The 23,265-nt window shown below is 43.9% G+C and overlaps 1 protein-coding gene across 6 annotated transcripts in view; it reads right to left on the reverse strand.

Moving 5' to 3' along the window:
• Positions 1-23,265, reverse strand: part of ALG1 (ALG1 chitobiosyldiphosphodolichol beta-mannosyltransferase) — a 62,191-nt gene that overhangs the window by 34,568 nt on the left and 4,358 nt on the right. The window contains exons 3-7 of one of the 6 annotated variants that reach the window (XM_053472121.1): positions 13,535-13,638; positions 9,621-9,769; positions 9,333-9,422; positions 8,082-8,192; positions 527-648 (exon numbers count right to left, since the gene is read on the reverse strand). In XM_053472121.1, coding sequence (XP_053328096.1) covers positions 527-648; positions 8,082-8,192; positions 9,333-9,422; positions 9,621-9,769; positions 13,535-13,638 — 576 coding nt within the window. Of the gene's footprint in view, positions 1-526; positions 649-8,081; positions 8,193-9,332; positions 9,423-9,620; positions 9,773-13,534; positions 13,784-23,265 lie in introns of those variants that run through there. The other 5 variants (XM_053472115.1, XM_053472116.1, XM_053472119.1 and 2 more) reach the window with 5 other exon arrangements.

Below are 23,265 nucleotides of genomic sequence, written 5' to 3' on the forward strand. Positions count from 1 at the left end.
GGCCTATATTCGGGTGCGGCCTATATCCGAGCCAATACGCTATATACCATGCCTCAAATAAAACATGGGCCCAGTAAATTAATCTGTCAAAATTTGAAGTTTGAAAACAGCAATGTGCATGTACTCATGCATATTTATATTGATAAATACAAATCATAAGTTGTTTCAGTAATTTCACATACTGTTATAGTATGGCTGCTTTTCTGCTCAGGCTGGAGCAGAAAACGGTAAACGGAAATACCAGACATATGAGGCATTTCCAAAATCAGGACAAATCCCTAAATACATTCGTTTTTTTTCTCATTTGCACTGGCTATGTATATTTTTTACAGGTGAAATTGTGCGCATTTTTTTCCACATTTTCATTCATAGTAACCGTGTGTATATATATTTATATATATTATATACATACATATACACACACACACACCCGCTACTAGTCCTGGAAAAAAAAATTGTGGGGGTGCCCAGCTAGTAGGAAGGGATTAAATTTGTAAACAAGAAAATGTTAAGAGCAAGAACTAACCTGTCCAGCTTGTGCTGCTAATTAAAATGGCTGGTCTTTCTTTACGGTAAGAAACAATGCCACTTTTCAGGTTAAACTCTGTAAACGCAGATTTTTCAACTTCCAGACTTGCTGAATCTGACCTAAACAAATGGGTGAAATGAAAATAATAACTATGTATCCAATTATAACATTCCTAAATTTCATCTTGAGAGCCATGCTTTCAAACACAGTTCTAACCGACCTGGAATTAGGCAGGTGTGAAAAAATGTTGTTTTATTAGTTTAATTTTTATTTTTTCACAAAATGTAAACAGATGAAAAATCTAAATCCACCCTTTGCCTTCAAAACAGCATCAGTTTTTCTATGTACACGTGCACAGGTCATATTAAGTGTATGATTAAATAATTATACAGAACAATTAATAATTTTATTACACGTGTAATTTCAATTAGAGTAGCATCAGTTTCGATCACCATCAAAAACTTGAATATATAAAAAAAAAAAAATTACATCAATAAATATACCCAATCACAATAAATACATGTCCCTAAATCCAATTACCAAAATAGTACTCTTTTTATACTAGAATATAATAACTTTATCGCAACTTGATTGTTCTTGCTGTGCAGGATGTTCATTTTTTCTGGCTCCCACATCCACACGAGCCTCTGATTACTGGGAATGGTCTCCATTCAACATGTTATTGCATGCTTCTTGAAATAACACTGTAACCTAGGCCTTTCTCTGTAACTTTTCTCATGCCTAACATTCGCACTTTTTAATGTCTTACCTGCTATGAGCGATATTTGTGTTGTTCTCAGGATGTTATGCTATTATCTGGTTTATTGTATGCATTGTAATGACTGTATCACTCATGTTTAACCCTGCTGCAGCTTGCTGCAATCTGTTGTTTTTTTTATTATGCACATCTCAATAAACAGAGAATTTACAAAAAAAAACAAACAAAAAAAACAGCAGAATAAAAAACACTTAAAATTGACACTTTCATCTCTTTATCACAATGGCATTTCTCTATTCACCTTCTTATTTTACTGACATAATAATAAAAGCTACAAGAACCCAAACAGTGTTTCTCAAACTAGGTTTTAACACAAAGTTATTAGTAAATATTAATTCATATGTTAACTATTTTTCATATTTAATAAAAACTATGAGAAAAAAGCCTTGTTTATATTTTCTTTTATTTGCCATCTGACCCCCAGCTTGCCACTCTGCCCCCAGATATGCCTTATACCTCCTATATGCCAGAGATTCTACTGTGCCCCCAATATGCCTTATACACCTTATATGCCAATGATTTGCAACTGAGCCCCCTGATATACCTTATACCCTCAGATATGGCCAATATTGATATGCCTTATATATGCCACTGTGCCCCCTGATATGCCTTATAACTTCCAATATGCCACTTGCCCCCCATTTATGCCTTATACCTCCCTATATGCTACTGTGCACCCTGATATGCCACTCTGCCCCCCATAAATGCCCTATACCACCCTGAAATTCATTATACTCCCTGATTCACCACTCTGCCTCCCCCAGATATGCCACTCTGAAATTCATTATACTCCCTGATTCACCACTCTGCCTCCCCCAGATATGCCACTCTGAAATTCATTATACTCCCTGATTCACAACCCTGCCTCCCCTAGATATGCCACTCTGAAATTCATTATACCCCCCATACACCACGCTACCTCTCCCTATACACCACTCTAACTCCCCCAGATATGCCACTTTGCCTCCCTGAAATTCATTACACCCCCATACACCACTCTGCTACCCTGAAATTCATTATACCACCCCATACACCACTATAACTCTCCCATACACCACTCTGCCTCCTCCCCGACTCCCATACACCACTCTACCTCCTCCCCGACTCCCATACACCACTCTGCCTCCTCCCCGACTCCCATACACCACTCTGCCTCTCTCCCCGACTCCCATACACCACTCTGCCTCTCTCCCCAACTCCATGGTGTCTTGTGAACCTCAGCTGCTGACAGGCACTTTCACTGGAGCTTCATAGAAGCCCCACCAGAAGTGAAGGGGAGTAACGGAGGCTGTCTGTGCGCATCGCGCAGACACCCACCAGCTGACAAAGAGGATGATCCTCTGCAGGAGACCTGGATTCTCCGTCAGCCGGTGGGGGTCTGCACGATGCGCACAGACAGCCTCCGTTACTCCGCTTCGCTTCCGCTGGGGCTTCCACGATGGACCTACGATGAAGGTCATGTGATGCTGGCGCTGCATCATAGAAGCCCCAGTAGAAGTGGAGGGGAAAGGCGGAAGTTGTCTGTGCGCATCGCATCGCACGGACACCCAACGGCTGACAGCGAGGGGGAACCAGTTCCCCTGCAGGGTTGTGGGGATCTGGATTCTAGTGTTATAATCCGATCTCTGTTTGAGGTCGGATTATAGAAGGAGAGGAGTTTTTCAGAGCGTTTGCTCTGAAAAAAACCTTTTTATAATCGATAAAAATCAATTCGACTAATCGATAATGAAAATCATTGACGATTTTCATTATCGATTATTATCGATTTTATCGATTTGTTGTTCCCGAGTGCCCTATGGGTCAGTCCGCCCCTGGTCTCAGATGATTTCCCAATAACAAAAATGACCAGCGGCACATTAATGTCAAATTAAGACAAAGTTACAGTGAGGCACACCATAAGGGTTACGTTTATTTAACCACTTCAGAGATTCCAAGGAATAACAATTTCCTTAAGTGTTGGTGGTATAGTTTACCAGCTGTAAACATGAGATAACCTTACTATCCAATCTTCAAGGCGTTTGATATCCCCCACAGCGAACTTTCCAAAGTTATTCTCAATGCCAGAAATTCCACCACTTTTGTGTCAAAATTCCCGTAGGATACACAAAATAATCATGTTATAGGCCATATTTATTTGCCAGTCATGCACTCACGATTATCTGCCAGTCATCCACTCACGATTACGAAGAATCTGGCATCAGCTAAATATGAGGCATTAGGCAACACACAATAAAACAATCAGGGGCCCTGTGTGATCTCTCATGAGAGCGATCACAAGCATCAAAGTAAGACGTATGCTCCCACACAAAAGATGGTAGCGTAAAAGGAAAGGAGTTCCGAGACGATCAGTCTAGGTACTGCAATCAACCATGCAGGTTAATACATGCCAGCTTTCTAATCACTGTGATTAGTACAATATAAAAATATATGAGAGGGGGAAAAAAAATAAAAAAATAAAAAAAAAAATCAGAAAAATATTTTAATAACTTTTCAAAATAATGCTCAAGTGAAGTCACCATATCATAATGAGAGCCATCCTTTTCCAGTATGTCCCAAATAGGAAAGTAGCCTCAGGATGACCAGATGTCCAGATTCCAAATTAAAAAATGTGCGCCTCCTAAATGCGGCCTTTTAGCTCCCACGCAAACAGACAACCCTATTCATGGGTGGTATCACTGTACTCAAGTCACGAAGCTCAACCCATACCGAGGTGCTTGGCAGTGACATAGTGACGGGATGCCCTGTACCCCGACTGGGTACTCCAGGCAAACTGTGCTTCCTTCTGCTGAGCAGCCAGTGAGGAACCCTTTCAGCTCTGGGTGAGTCTAGCGCTAGCGAGATGAAGCATGACAGCTATTTATACATACAAACATAACTAAATCAGGAGTATAATCCCATCCAGATAGCCCGGCGCCTCCATACAGTTCTATGGCCAGTAATGCCAACACGACAAAAAGTCACTATTTTGGGGTGATTCCAAAGTCGTTGCATCCATCCAGGGGTATCAATGGAGAGCTCAGGTTCCAAGGATGTTATGTTCGAAAAAAGCAGCTCGATCCAACGTCAGGACCCTGAACAAATGCATCAGACACGTCTCCAGGAATAGTCTGCACAGTAGCCGGGCCAGAGTTCCATTGCCGCGGCTGGGGAAACCCCGGTTCTAAAGAAGAGCGTCACGGAAGCCTCCGTGACTTGGGCGGTGCCTGGAGGCTGTATATCCCATTATCAGGGGAGGGCTGGCAGCCCAAGGCCTGGGGGGCAAGTCTAGTCAAGTGGCCCGTTGCACCACCGAATCAGCACACCATCCATGCCCATCTTTTCCTGATTTTCTAACGCATATTGATGTAATGTGATGGGACTGGGAGTAAAAAAAAATATGTTTAATACATTAAAAAACAGCTAATCTTAACAAAATAAAATTTAAATATGGAAAAATTGGACCCTAGGCATTTCCTTGGGCCCCTGCCTGTAATCATCCCCAGAGTCCCTTTGTCCCTGATTCACTAAGCCACACCTCTGTTTTACTTACTTCCTGTAGTTCAGGTATAGATCAAATAAACACATGCAAACAGCATGTGCATGTATAGATCAACTGAATAAGAAATGCAAACCCAGTATTTGCAGGTATACATAAATAATGTATGGCACATAGCATAGCAGATACAGATCAACAGAATAAGAGACAAACCCAGCTTTGCAGGTACAGATCAACTGGAAATCACATAACAACTAAGCATTAAAGGTATACATAAAACCCCCCTAAATTACAGGCATAGATCACAGGATGCACACCCCCAAAGCCAGCCCTGGTGTCCACACTGCCCATATAGAACACGACCAGTACCAAGATAACATTAACAAATTATAGTCCAGAGTGAGCCAACGTTGTCCCCAAACAGCCCAGCGTGAGCCAATTTTGTCCCCAAACAGCCCGCCCTGACACCAGTACAAGCTCTGCAACACTGACACCCAAACACACACACCAGGACAGGCTCTGCCACACCGACACCCAAAAAGACACACCAGGACAGGCTCTGCCACACAGATACCAGGAAAGGCTCTGCCACACTGACACCCAAACACACACACCAGGACAAGCTCTGCCACACCGACACCCAAACACACACACCAGGACAGGCCCTGCCACACAGACAGCCAAACACAAACCAGGACAGGCTCTGCTACATCAACACCCAAACACACACCAGGACAGGCTCTGCCACACAGACAGCCAAACACACACCAGGACAAGCTCTGCCACACCAATATCCAAACACACACAAACCAGGACAGGCTCTACCACACCTAAATCCAAACACACACACCAGGACAGGCTCTACAACACTGACACCCACATCCAAAATGCTTTCCACACTGGATTGCTGTTTGTTTGTTTTTCCCCCTTGTGTATTGATGGCCAACCAGCCCCCCTTTGGTTTTAATTTATTTCCCCCCACACCCTTGTGTATTGCTACATGTGGATTTGTGCCCCCTGCCAGCCCCCTTTGTACATTATGCCCCTTGTGTATTGCCCCATGTGGATTTGTGCCGCCAGCCAGCCCTCTTTGTACATTATGCCCCAACAACCTTGTGTATTGATTTATGTGATGTCCTCAGCCAGCCCCCTCCCTTGTGTATTGATGCCCCCCTTTGCATTGTTAATGACCCATGTATATTGAACCCAGCCCCCCCACCTTTGTGTATTGATTTATGTGGTGCCCCAACCACCCTGTTGTGTACTTTCACCCCCTAGCCACCCCCATTTTGCATTTGATTGTTGTCCCAACGCCGCCTCCCCTTTGAATATGGTTCCCCTTCCGCCTATTATTTTTTTAATACTTACTTTTTTTCTGCCATCCTTCACTGCTGCTGTCCTCCAACGTGCTCTTCTAGCTGTCACAAGTAACTGTTCCGCGTGACTCCGCCCCCTCGAGCGGCCCATCATTTTGACAATGTGAAGTGCCGCTCAAAGCGGCGGAGTCACACGGATTTTAAAGCGGCCAGCATGTCTTACCGCCGCTTCAAGAGTCACAGCCACATCGCCTGCAATGGCATCTCGGTGTGCCGGCCACTTCAGCCGGCCCACCGCAGATGCTGCTGGTATTAAAGACGGCCGAATCAGCCACTTAAATGGGCGGCCGCGCGGCCGTTTAATGTAGATTCAGGGCGGCCCCTGCCCATTATAGACGTTGGACTCCTGGATTGCATTACATAATTCCAGCAGGCGCCAGTGGACACTAATTGCAGTGCAATATCTGGCCCCTTTGCTTGGATTTATGTTTAAGTCACCCTGTACCTAATAAGGGGTACAGGGTGGCAACAGTGAGAGAGCCAGAGCTCTCTAGATTCCAGTTTCCCCCCTTCCTCCTGCCTGACCAGTATTATTTCTTCTGATTGTGTGTGTGGTTTTCTGTTATAACTATTTTGCATATGATCTGCATATTGCATTTTACATATGGTGCATTGGTCATAACTCACCGCCAGCCTATTGAAAGGCTCCTGGAGGCTGGTGGTGATTAAAAAAGTTAGTTCCTGTTTTACCTGAATACGAGTCCTGTCTTGTTATTGGGGTAAGCCTTGGTGCTGCCCTTGTCAGTGCGGTAAAGCACTGCATTGCTATGCTTCTGTATAATACAGTGCTCTCGAGGCTCCCGAAGAGCAATGTTTCCTGCCGTCTTCGACGCTAGTCCTGCCCGACGGTTGAATTTTTGTGTTCCCATGGGGAGAAGGAAGGATTGTCTGGCAGGTGTACCCAGTCGGTGTACAGGTCGCTACCATCACAATGAGCAATAAAACCACGGTTCCCAAATGAGCTCCCCCTCCGTAGACATCTCAGAGTGTTGCCCACCACGAGCATAGTGTAACCCAAAAAGAGCGACGTGGAAGGACAACAATTGTCGGCGGAAATCGCCGCAGTTCCTAGCTGCCGCACAGTTCCATGGATTTGCAGCTAGGTCTCAGTGAGGCACATGGTCATTTCCTGGCTTGTAAAGTAATAATAAGGGCAGAGAGATGCTGATTAGCAGGTAACTCTGGAAACGGAGGGATGAAAGGCTGTTCTTTAGTATCAGCTGAGGATAAAATACATAGACAGATGCCTCCAGGTGTGCTCATCATTAGGTATGGGCTGTAGCAAACCCACTGGAAGGTGGCTGGGGGTTTTGTTTTGTGCACAGATATGACATGCTGCAACATAGGTCATCACTTGAATCTTTAGAAACTCAAATGCCTGTACTGCAACCAGGGACTATGAGCTGGCATTGCCATTGTTATGGGTTATGTCCGTTAGGGTTTCACAATCAAAGCAAAGTTCTGAATGAACTTTCTATAGTAATTAGCAGGAAATCAGGGAAGTACAGAAATTTGACTGGCTTCAGGTCTTGGTACACTGAGGGAACCACGAAAGAATCTCAAAGGACAAAGCGGGGATTGTGCTTACGCAGCCAAGGATACCCGAGGACAACAGGGTAATGCAGAGATTACTTGGAATTGAAGGGTCTCCTGGTGTAGAACCCCTACGCCCACAGACAACTGAACGGTCTCATGTCCATTGTGAGCTAGTTCTAAGGCTCGCTCATCGATAGCTTGAAGCAATGAAGAGAATCGAGGCTGCAAGTAATGGAGTGGGGGGGGGTTCAATCTATACTTTGTACAAAACAGTTATGTTAATATTTTACCATTATACTGTTAAACAACTACTAACAGACCAAAGGTGTTGAAAAATTACTGAGCAATGTGGTCTAAAATAAAAAAACGCAATGCTGTATTACTCACGGAGCCTTAAAGTGAGAGTAAACTGTGGAAAGTTTCATGAATAACTTGTGCTGAAGTTCCAAAGGACTCTCTTGAAATGTAGAAGCAGGCTTGTCATATAGTGTTGTAGCTCTGTAGCAATGAAAACGTAAAGAATATTGTGGATAATGCAGGTTGAAGTGGTAATGACAAAAAAGGGAATATTGGCAAGTAGAAATATTTAAATCGGCTGGCATCTTTTTCCAATCTATTTACTAATGCAAACATGAGCAAGACCTAGTTTACTAATCCAGTATTAGTGTATATTAACTGTAGCAATACTGTAAAATATACCTGTCAATGTAATCTAATTAAAACTCACAATTCCAACAACACGTATCAGTTTATCTTTTTTCATGAATAAAACAACCGCAAGAAATGTAATTAAAATATTTGGTTGCATTAGTTCGGTTTCACAAGGTTTGTAATAACAGTACATTAGTTTGCATCTTGTGGATTTGCGTGTTAATTGTAATGTCACGTCTCCCCACTTGTGGCACTCACCGCGGAAGTTCTTCTGCCCAGAATACCGCTACCAAGAGAGAAGCCCTTAGTAGCAATAATCCAGGACTTAGATGATCCCAACAGCAAGGAGGCCTTAGTGCTGGCAGGTAATAAAGGTATTAAGTCTATGTAGCAAGGTGTAGGGTCAGCTTCAGGCAGGATACACACAGGCAGTATAGCACGGTAGGGGTTAACTCAAGCAGGATGGTCAGGATAGCCGGGCCAGTACATAGAGCGGGTAGTCGTACAAGCCAGAGGTCAAAACACAAAGTGGGTAGTCAGACGAGCAGAAACGGTATATGAAAGATACAGACAAAGGTGCAGAATCACTAAGCAAAGAGTAGTCAGGCAGGGGGTCAAAATACCCCAAATCAGGAACACAGGCAATGATACACAGTAATGGACCACAACAGGGTCCCAGAGAGAAGCATTTCCGGATTTTTAAATCCGGCCCTCGTTCTGGACCCTGCCTCCTACGCCATGGCTGCACCCCCAACCATTCATCAAAACCACGGCTCTAGCTACGACCCTGCGTTCCTGCTGCTGGAGCCTCCAGTGACAAGAGAACTGATAAGTTTCTTCTTCTGGGGATTCCTGCTCTGACGGGTAGCTTTGCACCTTAACGACGTTATGAAAAAAGTTTAGGAACTTTTGTAGTTCTTAAGGTTTGGCCTGTAGTTTAACAATCTAGAAAAGAAAAGTTTGTTTGTTTGTTTGTTTTCATCTTACCTGATATTCCAGTTGACCAGCAAATCATCTTTCATTGCATTTGTTACACATAAGTTATAGTGAGACACTCTTCCAAAAATGTGCTCATACCTACAGTAGACGAAATATAATGGTTTTTTGTATTTCAGGGTAATATGTTATCCACATAATAAAATGAAAATTAATATGCTAATAATACTGTTACTGAGATGCTATTTTCAGGTAAACATGATTAAGGATTTTACAAACAATATTTTCAGCACACAGTAAACATTTCATAGTTTATCACTGCCACGTCACACAACATACCATCTTGCAATATGCACAACTGGGTGTTTAGGTCCATTTGTCAGACTCAATATTGAATATCCATAGTTATGCCAATCAATTATTAGTTTGGTTCTTCTGAGAAGACAAAACATCCATGTGACTGCAATACTAGGTAATCCTGGAGGATTCTACTTTAATAAAAAAAAAAAAAAAAAAAAAAAAAAAAGGGGAAAATGGGTTAAAATATAATCTGCAAATGTACCTTTTTGAAGTATTTCTTAGAAAACAGTCAGCCAGACATGCTTTACATCCTCCCCCTGACAACAGGATTGACTACCAAGGCCACAATTGCACCAAAGCTGCATAAATTGAGGGTGTCAGGTACTGCCAGTTCAATGTGCTACAGAGAGGATAAGGAGTGGGACAGTAACGATCAGATCACTTGTGACTAATATGAGTGATCAGATTATGAAAGCCACTCGACGACCACTCCTATCAGTGACAAGTGAGAGAATCATCCAGGTCATGAAGTGAACAAAAACACACTTATTACAATAATCTACACCATTACTAAACATTTTATTTTAAATACTGAACTAATTACTACGTGCTCACCAATTAGTGACACTTATTATGTCACCAACCAGTTGTACTATGAATGTCAGTGGCCAAACCTTGTCACTTGCAAGTAATCTGATTATTACATGATATAAGATTAATGATTCTTTAGGTCACTGATGGGCAACACGATTTCCTGGTTCTTGGCCGACTGTACCTTGGGCGTAAATTCCGGAGGCAGAGAGAGCACAACCTTATCCGGGAAGAAATGCTGGAACGGTTCCTTCATAGACAGAGCCTGAAGTTCACCAACATGTCTAGCGGAAGTAATGGCCACCAAGAAGGCGGTCTTCAGACACAACAAGTGTAGAGAAAGTGTAGAAAAATAGACTCTACAGACATGAGTCTACTAAGGACGAGAGTAAGGTCCCGGGGAACCATCTTGTTGACAGGGCATACGGACGATGGCTTTGGAAAAACGTCTGACTATTGGAAGTGAGGCGAGATCAAATCCCAGTAAGGCACTCATGGCAGAAATCTGGACGTTTGATAGTAGATGGTTGAAGACCACAGTCAAATCCCTCTTGTAAAAACTCCAGAATCAATCCTGGGGAACATGAGATAGGAAGAGTTCCTCTGGAACCACACCAACTGCAAAACGTCTTCCAGATCTTAATATACCTGAGGGAGGTAACCTTCTTCTTACTGCGAAGAAGAGCCTCAAGATCTCACGTTCAACCATCTGGCCGTCAGATCTCCGGATTTGGGTGTAGAAACTGTCCCTGATGAAGGCCTCTCCAAGCAGGGAGCCTTAGGGGGCTCCTGTAACTGAGGGTGATCAAGTCCAAATACCAAATGCGCCTCGGCCAGTTTGGAGCTATTAGGATAACAGATGTGCGAACGTTCTTGATCTTCTGCAGAACCTTGGAGATCAGAGAAAATGGAGGAAAAATGTAGGCGAGACGGAAATTCCAAGTCTGGGCGACGGCATCTACAGCCAAAGGACGATCCTGAGGATTGAGTGTTCAATGTCCCTTTGAGGTGGACTGCGGACAGGGTAATCAAACTGGTCTCTGCCCAGAAGGAGATTCTGAGAGATATACGCAGAAGACGGAGGCTCCTTGTACCTCCTTGCTTGTTGATATATGCTACTACTGCCTGGTTGTCAGAGCCTAGCAGAATATTCACCGCAAGCAACTCCAGGCAGTTGGAAGGAAGGTGTCGCACAGCTGAAACCAAAGACCTTAAACGAATCTGTCTTGATATGCGGCTCCCCATCCTCTGATTATTGTGTCGGTGGCAAGAAGCTCCTTGGCTGATAAGGACCAACATCTCCCTGCAGCTAGGGTATCACATTGGAGCCACCAGGTGAGGGATGCGCTGACATGAGGAGGGAGACAGACGAGCCTGTCCAGAGCGAACAGTTTTCCCTCTAGATGACGAAGGATAACGTTCTGAAGAATCCTCATGTGGGCCAGGGACCAAGGAACTGCGTACCTTGTGGAGGCCATCTTGCCCAGCAGAGATATGCACGTCCTTATGGAGCATCGGTGCACAGAGAGAACCCTGTGGATCAGCGAACAAATCCTGTTGATCTTGGAAGGTGGAAGAAAAGCTTTCTCTGATCAGGAATCCAGACATTGACCCAGGAACAGTATCTGTTGAGAGGGAATGGTGCTGGACTTTTCCCAATTCAGAATCCAGCCGAGCTCCTGCAAGATGTTGACCACTCTGGTAAGGTGAGACTGTAAAACAGGAGCCGAACGAGCATGGATAAGCCAGTCGTCCAGGTAAGGGATGGCCGAAATTCCTTGAAGTCTGAAATGGGCCACCACTACTGCCAGGAGCTATGTGAAGACTATGGGGGCTGCCGACAGACCAAACTGAACAGCAATGCACAGAAATTGCTGATGAGACGGATGGATCGGAACATGAAGATAAGCATCCTTGATGCGGATGTTGGAGTCCATAGCTGAGGTAAGTGAGTGTCTATGTGCGAGGCAAAGTGGGAGTGGGAGGGCAGAGTGTGGGAGACTGGGTGCAGGGCAAAGTGCTGGGGCAAAGTGGGGGTGTAGGGCAAAAAAAAGTCCTGGCTCCTAACTTGTTTAGCTGGCTCCTAGATTTAAAACAAATTTGTCAAGCCTTGGTACAAGGCATTTCTAGGGCAGAGTGGCAAGCTGGGGGTGAGATGTGCAGGTTGGCAAATAAAAGAAAATATAAACAAGAGGCATTTTTCTCATAGTTTTTATTTACCAATTTACCAATTTTTTGGTATTAAAACTTAGTTTGAGAAATAATGTGTTTTGGGTTCTTGTACCTTTCAAATTTAGCTTTAATTATTATGTCAGCAAAATAAGGTGGATAGAGAAACGCCATTGTGATAAAGAGATAAGTGTTAATGACACATCTTAATGTAAATTATACGTTTTTCTATTTTAAATAAACGAAAAATAAGCATGTTGATTCTTTTTATCAGATTAATTATGAAAATAATCGTTAGTTGCAGCCCTATACTAAATCTTTAGGAAATATATAGTTTTATGGGGTTAAGTTGATATTTGGGATCTCTACTGTGTCTCCAATGAACCCAGTAAAGTGATTTGTCAAAATTAGATTGAAAACTGAAATGCGTACCTTCCTGTTTTCACTCAACAATGTCCGAGAAACATGGCTTATCCATGCATGCTGTACTCAGGGGGTACTAAATGAAGTTGCGGGCAATCACAGTTGAATAAAGACATAGGGGAAAAAAAAAACAAAAAAAAACACAAACTGCTCGTCATGTAGAGCAAACATTGTAGATAAAAGAAAAAACCCTGATCCTTTAGGGGGATAAGGAGAGGTCTTACCATTCACTTATAACAAGGCAAGATAATATTCCCCTCACGTGAATCAATATCCTAATTTTATACTTATTGGCCTTTGCAGCTTCTGACTGGCATTGCACATTGTTGCGAAGTCTGTTATCTACAATTATTGCTAAATATTTCTGTGGCGTTGTCATTTAGCTGTAATTTTCTTCTCATTTGCTGTACTCACAAATATTAAGTATCTAAGCTTGTTTAACCCCATGATGTGAAAGACATGTCAATTGTCACAAACTGTATGATTTTCCATGACGTCAAGGGTTTAGGACCTCAGAAATGACTACTCCAATGTCCCTCTCTTCTACGGTTATCGATATGCTGTAACTCCTGCTACATTTTTATTTTAGATTTTTATGTCCAAAGTGCATTATTTTACATTTAGCAACACTGAACCCAACATTGTGGCTAAAAACCACACATAAAAAAACCCTGCAATACTTAATTTGTAAGTAGTAGATCCACTTTGCGAACCCATTTTATTTCTTTCTCAAGTAATACGCATGTGTATGGTCATAATGTGCCATCTACCTGAAGGAGGATATAAGAAGGGGTGTCGTTCTTCAACAGTGTATAAAACAGAATTATAGACTGCACTGTCACTTTAACAGAATACCGAAGAATTCGTGGACCCGCTGAAAACAAAACAAAAAAACACACATACATGAATCAGAGTGACAGAACACATGTTCACAGTATATATTTGCTAAAATATGTCTCAGAAAAAACATTTGATCTTGGTTTAGTGGGTTAATTGATTTAATGACAGACATCCTAGAAGATTAATACAAAACATTTGTGTGTTGTCATACGGTAGTTACTGGGGCTTCACAGTCTGCAGGTTCAAGTTTAGTCTATTTCTGAGTTTAAATACTGTAGACAAGTAACATTTCATTCAGTCTGCATAAAATCCAACTACCTTAAGTCTCTTCCTACTGGCATAAATTCCGCCGGCAACAGAAACTCCCCAGAAGTAAGGAGCCAGACAGAGTGCACAACAAAATTTTATAAGGGAGGGCATCAAGTGCTGCTGCTTGGTATCTTTCCTCTTCCTGCAAGTAGCAGCATACCTTAGGTACATAGTAAGAGGAAGCTGCAGTTTACGCCCGGGAATTTGCCACAGAGAGATGGAGGATTTAGAGGTTCGCACAGAATAAAAGGATTATCAGATTTTGAAATTGAAAAGCCCTATCCAAATAAACCGAGTGACAACATTAACATCTAAGGAATTACATTTCTTTCATAAAGGAGAAACAGGATCTGGACAGAAGGAATGCACCTGAAAGTACCTGAATGTTATTTGGGGAGGAAGTGACTGGACGAAAGTCTGGTATGGTTGTTAAAACTACTTGGTCCTGATGGAAAACTAATATAAGGTGGTTTCAATCACAAAACCTCCAGTTCTCTTTGGTTGGCATTATAGCAACTAAAAAAAAAAAAACAAAAAAAAACATTTTTTGAGTCAGCCACTGCAAAGAGCAATCCTTGAGGGGTTCAAAGGAGGTCCACGTGATTTATCCAGAACCAGGCTGAGGTCTTAAAGAGGAAGAGGAGATCGGACATTTGGAAAAAGATTTCCAACAGTTTTAATAAATCTCCTAACCAATGGTTCTCGAGCCAGTTGAACTGATAGTCTGCAATTGAATGGATAGTAGAAATCAGGAATTAATGGTCTAAGATCTCCATGAAAACCTGTTAGTAAAAACTGTAGACTTTGAGGAATCAAAGCTTACAGATTGGAAATACTGAAAAGATGAGCACCATCTGGAAAACGCCCTCCAAATCCTATCATAAATTATGGAAGTAGTCGATTTACGAGACTGCATAAAAACTTTAATGAGATCAGGTGAAAATCTTTTTTTTTCTTCATTTTTCCTCCCAAATCTTTTGAAGAACTCGGGAAATCTTATGACTGGGAAGGAAGATATAAGCCAGGCTGTAGTTCCACAGGACTGGCAGGGCATCCACTATCTCAAGCACATCTCCAGCCCTTAAAGAACCGAATCGGGAAAGGTTTGAATTTGCCTTTGTAGCCATAAGATCGACTTCTGGGTGATCTCTGCAAAAAGTCTGTTGCTGACCTCCCTCCCAGCCTCTTTGGAAGAGAGAGCCCCTGCTCTCTAATGTGATCGCAGGGAACTGGATCAAGTTCCTCCTTGTTATGTTAAATAAGCTACAACTGTAGTAACGCCTGAATGGATCAGCACACGGAGGCCTTGACAGACTGAAATGCAGAAAATCAATCCACACTGCTTGAGGCCAGAGGGAGGTTCTTTACCAGCAGCTTTGTAGGCTTCATAAATAATGGAGATCAACCATCTAGCTATAGAGGACCTCACAATCCCAAGACCTTTTCTAGCTTCGGACACAAACAGATTGGAAGATCTTCTCTAGGGCTGCAACTAACGATTATTTTAATAATCGATTAATCGGCCGATTATTTTTTCGATTAATCGATTAATCGGATAAAAAAAACAATATGCAAATTTTTCGTTTATTTAAAAGAATTTAATGAACTGGATGTTAAAAAACAACTTAAAATTTACATTAACATTCTTATTTTGTTATGATGTAATAAAAAACAATATTTTCAAAGTACAAGAACCCAAACACAATATTTATGAAACAAAATAACCCCAAACATTCTGAAAAGAGGTGGACTATTACTGTTCAAGAAACTTTGCCCCAGCACTTTGCACTTTGCACCCAGCACTTTGCACCCAGCACTTTGCACCCAGCCCTGGCACTTTGCACCCAGCACTTTGCCCCCAGCACTTTGCCCCAGCCCTGGCACTTTGCATCCAGCACTTTGCACCCAGCATTCAGCACTTTGCACCAGCACTTTGCACCCAGCCCTGGCACTTTGCACCCAGCACCTTGTACCCAGCACTCAGCACCCAGCACTTTGCCCCAGCCCTGGCACTTTGCATCCAGCACTTTGCACCCAGCACTTTGCACCAGCACTTTGCACTTTGCACCCAGCACTTTGTACCCAGCACTCAGCACTTTGCGCCCAGCACTTTGCCCCAGCCCTGGCACTTTGCACCCAGCACTTTGCACCCAGCCCTGGCACTTTGCACCCAGCACTGGCACTTTGCACCCAGCACTTTGCACTGTGCCCCTGCACCCAGTCTCCAACTCTGCCCTGCACCCAGCCCTGCCCCCACATTCTGCCCTGCCCCCACACTCACACTCTGCCCTGCACCCACTCTGCCCTGCACCCACTCTGCCCTGCACCCACACTCACACCCTGCCCTGCATCCCCACCCCCACTCTGCCCTGCACCCAGTCTCCCACTCTGCTCTGCACCCACACTCACACCCTGCATCCCCACCCCCACTCTGCCCTGCACCCAGTCTCCTGCCCTGCACCCCCCACCCCCACTCTGCCCTGCACCCCCACCCCCACTCTGCCCTGCACCCCCACCCCCACTCTGCCCTGCACCCACACTCACACCCTGCCCTGCATCCCCTGAAACCCCACTCCCACCCCGCCGTGGACCCCCACCCCCGCGAATCGCTCTGTGCGAATGGAGCCACTCGCACAGAGCGAACCGCTCTGTGCGAATGGAGCCACTCGCACAGAGCGAACCGCTCTGTGCGAATGGAGCCACTCGCACAGAGCGAACCGCTCTGTGCGAATGGAGCCACTCGCACAGAGCGAACCGCTCTGTGCGAGTGGAGCCACTCGCACAGAGCGAACCGCTCTGTGCGAGTGGAGCCACTCGCACAGAGCGAACCGGAACACGTCACATCCGTCACGTAGGTAGAAGAAGGCGGAGACTGCAGAGCGTGTAGCAGAAGCGGGGAACGCTCGCGGAGGTAAGTAAAAGGAGCCGAGTGCTCCAACAACGAATTGATCACTCGATTAATCGATAACGGAAATCGTTATCGATGATTTCCGTTATCGATTATTATCGATTTTATCGATTCGTTGTTTCAGCTCTAATCTTCTCTATAGTGCAGTCTTCAATAGGTGTAAGTGCAAGCATCTGCTTACATCCGGGCAATGGAGCCAGTATTCTTTGTCATTACTAGGGTCAGGACAAAAGACCAGTAGGACAATATCTTGACTTTAGGAAAAAACTCGGCGTATGCAAAACAACCCTATGTAAGGGTTCAAAGTGGAGAGAGAGACTGGTTCTCGGCCATTCTCCTAGCGAATGTTAAAGTTATTAATAGGACCATCTTCCAGGTGAGAAACTTGATCGGGGTGTCTTCAAGGGGCTCGAAAGGAGGAGAAGCCAGGCTAGATAGAACCAAATTCAGGTCCCAGGAGGGCACTAAAGGCCTCTTTAACAGATGAAGTCTAGAGATGGCTTTCATGAAACGAGAGACCCAAAGATGCACAGCTAACTGTTCATTCGATAGAGAGTTAAGAGCTGCCACATGATCCTTCATGGTGGATGGAGACAGACCTGTACGAAAACCTGCATGGAGGAAATCTAGGATATTGCCGATAGAGACATTATCCCACTGAAGCTGTCTGCTAGAACACAAGGAGGAGAAGGACTTCCGGATCCTATCATACTGGAGGACTTCGGGCTTCTTATCAGGGTTTCAGCCACCTCTTCAGAGAGACCAGCCTGGATTAATCTCTCCCTCTTGGGAGCCACGCTGACAATTTGAAGTATTGGGAAGCAGACAGGATTTTCAAAAAGAGATAAGCCATCCCAAATCCTGAAGTAGGCAAACAGTCCCGCGAATCTGCTGAGTAAGATGATCTGGAGAGCTTGCTTCCAGAAGTCAGTCGTCTAAATAAGGGACTACTTTGATTCCTCCCTTTCTCAGGAAAGCAACAATTCCTGACAGCAGATTGGTGAAAATTTGTGGCGCCGAAGCGAGACCACAAAGAAGGGCTTGGAACTGGAAGTGAAGAATCCCTTTTGTGGAAGGAATAGCCACCCAAAGGGACTCCTGCCTGATGGGAACATGAAGATAGGCATCGAGAGTAGCCAGAAAATCTCCATCGGAAAGAAGCTCTCTGGATCTGATTGACTCCTTCCTAAACTTTCCGTAAGGCACAAAACTGTTTAGGAACTTGAGATCTATGATCAGTCTGAAATCTCCTGACGATTTCCGATTGGGAGTAAACACCTCTTCCTCTTTGACCCGAAGGCACAGGGATCAACACTTGTTACCTCCCAAAATCCTGAATATGATCCACAAGGGGCATAGATATCATAAACCGCTCTGGGGGAGTGCCGACAAGCTCCAGACCGTACCTGCTGGAAATTATTCCCAAGGTCCAGGTGTCCAAAGATATTAGAGCAGATTGATGTAGAAATCTCTTCAGCCTGCCCCCCTACAGCAATGCTTCTGGCGTCATGCTTTCTTGGAAGCCCCATCCTCCAGGTTAGAGGAGGAAGATCTGCCTCTACCATGTAAAGGACGAAACCTGGAAAACAGGACTGGGGTCTGGAATCCTGACCTCTAGATGACTTAAATGGGTTGGGACGAAAACGAGGCAGAGGTTTACGTTTCGGCGAAAAATGCTTGTCACTAATAGCTTTTTCCAACAGAACTTCTAGTTCGTTTCCCAACAAATCTGTCCCAGAGAAGGGGATCCCACACAAACAGTGCTTGGAAGCCGAGTCTGCTGACCAGGACTTGAGGCATAGAGCTCTTCTAGAGACCACCGATAAGGCAGAGGCCCTAACAGCCATACAGATGTAAAAAAAAATAAAAAAAAATAAAAAAAAGCCAAAATGCTTCAAAAGATCTCTTCAGCTGTTCCTCTTCCAAGTCCAGAGCAGCCCTCACCGCAGTAACCAGCTTGTTCGCCTCCTCTACAGGAAAGGAAAAAAGTCTCTTCAGGAAGCTCCCCTTCCTTTACCTTGTTGATTCCCTTTAAGTATTTAAATGTTTCTATCATATCCCCCGTCACGTCTTTCTTCCAGGCTATATAGGTTAAGATCCTTTAACATGTCCTGGTAAGGTTTATCTTGTAATCCATAAACCATTTTAGTAGCCCTTCTCTGAACTTTCTCCAACATATCTATATCCTTCTGGAGATACGGTCTCCAGTACTGTACACAATACTCCAAGTGAGGTCTCACCAGTGATCTGTACAACGGCATGAGCACCTCCCTCTTTCTACTGCTAATACCTCTTGCTATACAACCAAGCATTCTGCATTACCTGCTGCTCTACTGCATTGTCTGTCTACCTTTAAATCCTCAGAAATAATTACCCCTAAATCCCTTTCCTCACATGTTGAGGTTAGGACAGTATCAAATATTCTATACTCTGCCCTTGGGTTTTTATGCCCCAGGTGCATTACTTTGCATTTATCCACATTAAATGCCAATTGCCACGGCTCTGACCATTTTTCCAGTTTACCTAGATCGTTTGCCATTTGGCTTCTTCCTCCAGGAACATCAACCCTGTTGCATAAGATTAGGACGATGTCTCAGGCTGGGGGAATCCAAAACAGATGATCGGATCTGCTGAAGAGTGGATTGGAGCTTAGCCTTCATCTAATTCCTTGAAATCCAAAATGGATTTCTCCCTGGCTTTCAGGCAGGAAGAGCAGAACTTCTTTGAGGCGTCAGACATAGTAGCCTTGCAATTTTTACAGGCAAAATGCTTTGTTTTAGACGTAGCCTTCTTAGGAGCTGGAGTTTCTTCAGAGAGGTCTGGCTTATCTGACATCCTGATAGCAAAGGGCAGGAGACAGTTAACCAGGAGACTCATAACCTACTTGGGCTAAGAGGTAGAAAGACACCAAAACAGAAAACAGAATGCCAGGACTCTTCATCAGAAGCAAACTAGAAACCATCAGCAGCACAAATAGAGAAATCTTACCAAAAACGCGGGAAAAAATGATCTAGAAACCAACAAAAATATCTGACCCGAGAGCTGCTTCCGGTTGCTGAGAGACACTGACCTCAGGTGCCCCCGGACAGCCTGGGACGAGATCTGGAAACGCGTCACAGGCAGGGACCTGCTGAAACCACCTGCGTCCTGGAGGTAAGAAAGCTAGGGTCCCTTGGGGGGACCCTGCGCTGGGGAAATGAGGTCTGCCACAAGCTCAAAAAAAAACCAAAACAAACGGGGGGATGACTGCACCTACCCGGAATAGGGCAGGAAAGAACAGAGGGTAAGGGGGAGGTTCTGGGGGTTTTATCCTTTCCTGCCCTATTCGGATAGGAGGAGACATCTATGCTACCGGGAGTGACAGTGTATGGAAAGGTATGGAATATCTCCCTTTACAATGATAAATATGTTTATGATATGGCATTCAAACTATATTACATGAAGACCTTTATGATAGATGCAAATTGTCCACATCCGACTAGCACAAATAATGCCATTTGCTTAACTTTTTCATTTGCAATTGGCGCCAAAGAGCAAATCTGATCGGGCGATTGTGAGCACTCTCCCCATCCAATTCATGTAGGAGGTTTAGAGGAGAATTTCTGTTTTTTTACAGTATATACAAGTGGTTATACTTGCAACAAAAAGTTTAAAAAATAAAAAATGTATTATTTACTTAAAAAGCTGTACTTTTATTTCAAGCAGATAGGGCAGAGGCCCTACCAGCCATACCGAAGGATTCCATAGCTGAATCACACACAAAAAGAAAATAATTAAAAAAATAAAAAAAAACACAACAACAACAACAACAACAACAACAGCAACAACAAAGTTTCGCTTTTAACATCAGAAATGCTACGGAGAACATCCTCTTCTTCACCACCCAAAATATCATCCTCATTTTGCTGGAGTCATAAACGCATGGCTCTGGCCACTGAAGCCCCCGCAATGCCTGGATTGAAAATAGTTGCCTTAATCTCAAAGCCTCTCTTGGCTGCCTCTTCTGCTTTCCTGTCCATAGGATCCTGAAAACGAGAGGAATCTTCTAAGGGAATAGCTGGCATTCTGGTGGTCCTGGCCACCAGAGCACCTATTTTAGGAGCTAAACAGAGCTCAGAAAACTCTGGAAAAGGAATCAATCTGGAAACTCCTCTGGAGACATTTAGCTTTCTTTCTGGAGTCTACCACTGGTCAGTTATGATAGATTTTAAGGTTTTGGGGATTGGAAAGGTCCTAGGCTTTTTAAAAGAAGAGTCTGTTTTTTTTCTCTTAGCTGTTCCTGTTCCAAATCCAGAGGAGCCCTTACAGCAGTAACAAGCTTATCCACCTCCTCCACAGGAAAGAAAAAGGTCTCTTCCAAAAGCTCCCCTTCCTCCGGAGATTCAAATTCCTCTAGGTGTCAGTCCCTCTCTGAGCCTGATGAACTAGGATCCTGCCCTGAAGACAGGTAGAGGATGACATGACAAGAAGTTTTAGGTTGGAGAAATGTATCCAAAACAGATGCATGGATCTGCTGGAAAGTAGACTGAAGCTCAGCTTAAATCCGTTCCTTAAATTCTGAAATAAATTCTTCTTTGCCCTTCAGACAGGCCAAGCGAAATTTAGTTGTGGCATCAGACAAGGTTGCGTTGCAGTTTTTACAAGCAAAAGGCTTTTGTTTTAGCCTTTTTAGGAACTGAAGTCTCTTCAGGCAGGCCTGGCTTATCTAGCAACATCCTTTCTGTCAGAACCAGCATTAACATTTTCAGTAGTTTGAGCTACAATGGCCCACGCGGGCCAGCCTTCACCAATCAATGAGCCCTGGCCGCCAATGACCCTGTCGCGGGTTCACTGCTTTTGCTTCCTTGGATTACTTTCTATAGGTATTGACCACTATAGGCTGGGATCACCCAAGAGCTGCAGTTCGGAGATGCCCTGACCCAGTTGTCTAGCCATAACAATCAAAGTAATAGTCGCTCGGAGCCTTACCCATTTTTCCTGCTTCTAACACATCAACTTTGAGGATGAAATGTTCACTTGCTGCCGAATATATCCTACCCACTGACAACAGTGTTATTCACATTACCTGTCAGTGGTCATAATGTCATGGCTGATCGGTGTATGTATAGGGCTAGAGTCAGTGTGCATACGTGTAAATTTCTAGTGCCAGAGTCAGTATGTCTACTGCATTGTAGTGCATGTGTGTATACACGTAAGGGGCCCTGACGAAGCTCATTGCAGCGAAACGTACGTTGGGGTTGGTACATTTGGACTTTTACTTTATTGCTGTGGTCATCCTTGTGTTTCTTATGTGTGCCTTTATATACGTACGTATTTCCATCCTAGTTCCTGTAGTCCTGTGCCCTTGTTCATAGGTACCTTCCTATATGTGTCTTGGTGCCGAGATGCTTTTTTATTATATATATTTTTTTATATGTATTTAAATCATATTGTCTAATAAAGATTTACTTTGTATATACATTTTTCCTTCTATATGGACATGATGGCATCACACAGTTGATGCAGATTTGTCGGCTGCACACCCATGATGTGAATCTCCTGTTCCACCACATCCCAAAGGTGCACTATTGAATTGAGTTCTGGTGACTATGGAGGCCATTGGAGTACAGTGAATTCAGTGTCATGTTCAAAAAACCGGATTGAGATGATGTGAGCTTTGTGACATGGTGCATTATCCTGCTGGAAGTTGTCATCAGAAGATGGTAACACTGTGGCCATAAAGGGATGGACATGGTCAGCAACAATACTCAGATAGGCTGTCATGATTAATTGTACTTAGGGGCCCAAAGTGTCCCAAGAAAATGCCCCCACACAATTACACCACGTGCCTGAACCATTGATACAAGGCAGGATGGATCCATGCTTTCATGTTTTTTATGCCAAAGTCTGACCCTGCCATCTGAATGTTGCAGCTGGAATCGAGACTCAGCAGACAAGGCAACGTTCTTTCACTCTTTCATTGTCCAATTTTGGTGAGCCTGTGCACATTGTAGCCTCAGTTTCCTGTTCTTAGCTGACAGAGTGGCACCCGGTGTGTTCTTCTGCTGATGTAGCCCATCTGCTTCAAGGTTTAACGTGTTTTGTGTTCACAGATGGTATTTCGCATGCCTTGGTTTTAACAAGTGGTTATTTGAGTTACCGTTCCCTTTCTGTCATTTCGAACCAGTCTGCCAATTCGCCTCTGACCTCTTACATCACTTGTAAGTTTTCGTCCACACACTGGATATTTTCTCTTTTTCAGATCATTCTGGTTGTGCGTGAAAATCCCAATAAGTCAACAGTTTCTGAAATACTCAGACCAGCCTGTCTGGCACCAACAACCATTCCACATTCAAAGTCACTTAAATCCCCATTCAAACAAGTTGTCTTGACCACGTTTACATGCCTAAACGCATTGAGTTGCTGCCATCTGACTGGCTGATCAACTGGCCAGTGAATGTCTGT

This window comes from Spea bombifrons, chromosome 7, assembly GCF_027358695.1.
Source record: "Spea bombifrons isolate aSpeBom1 chromosome 7, aSpeBom1.2.pri, whole genome shotgun sequence".
NCBI classification, from domain to species: domain Eukaryota; kingdom Metazoa; phylum Chordata; class Amphibia; order Anura; family Pelobatidae; genus Spea; species Spea bombifrons.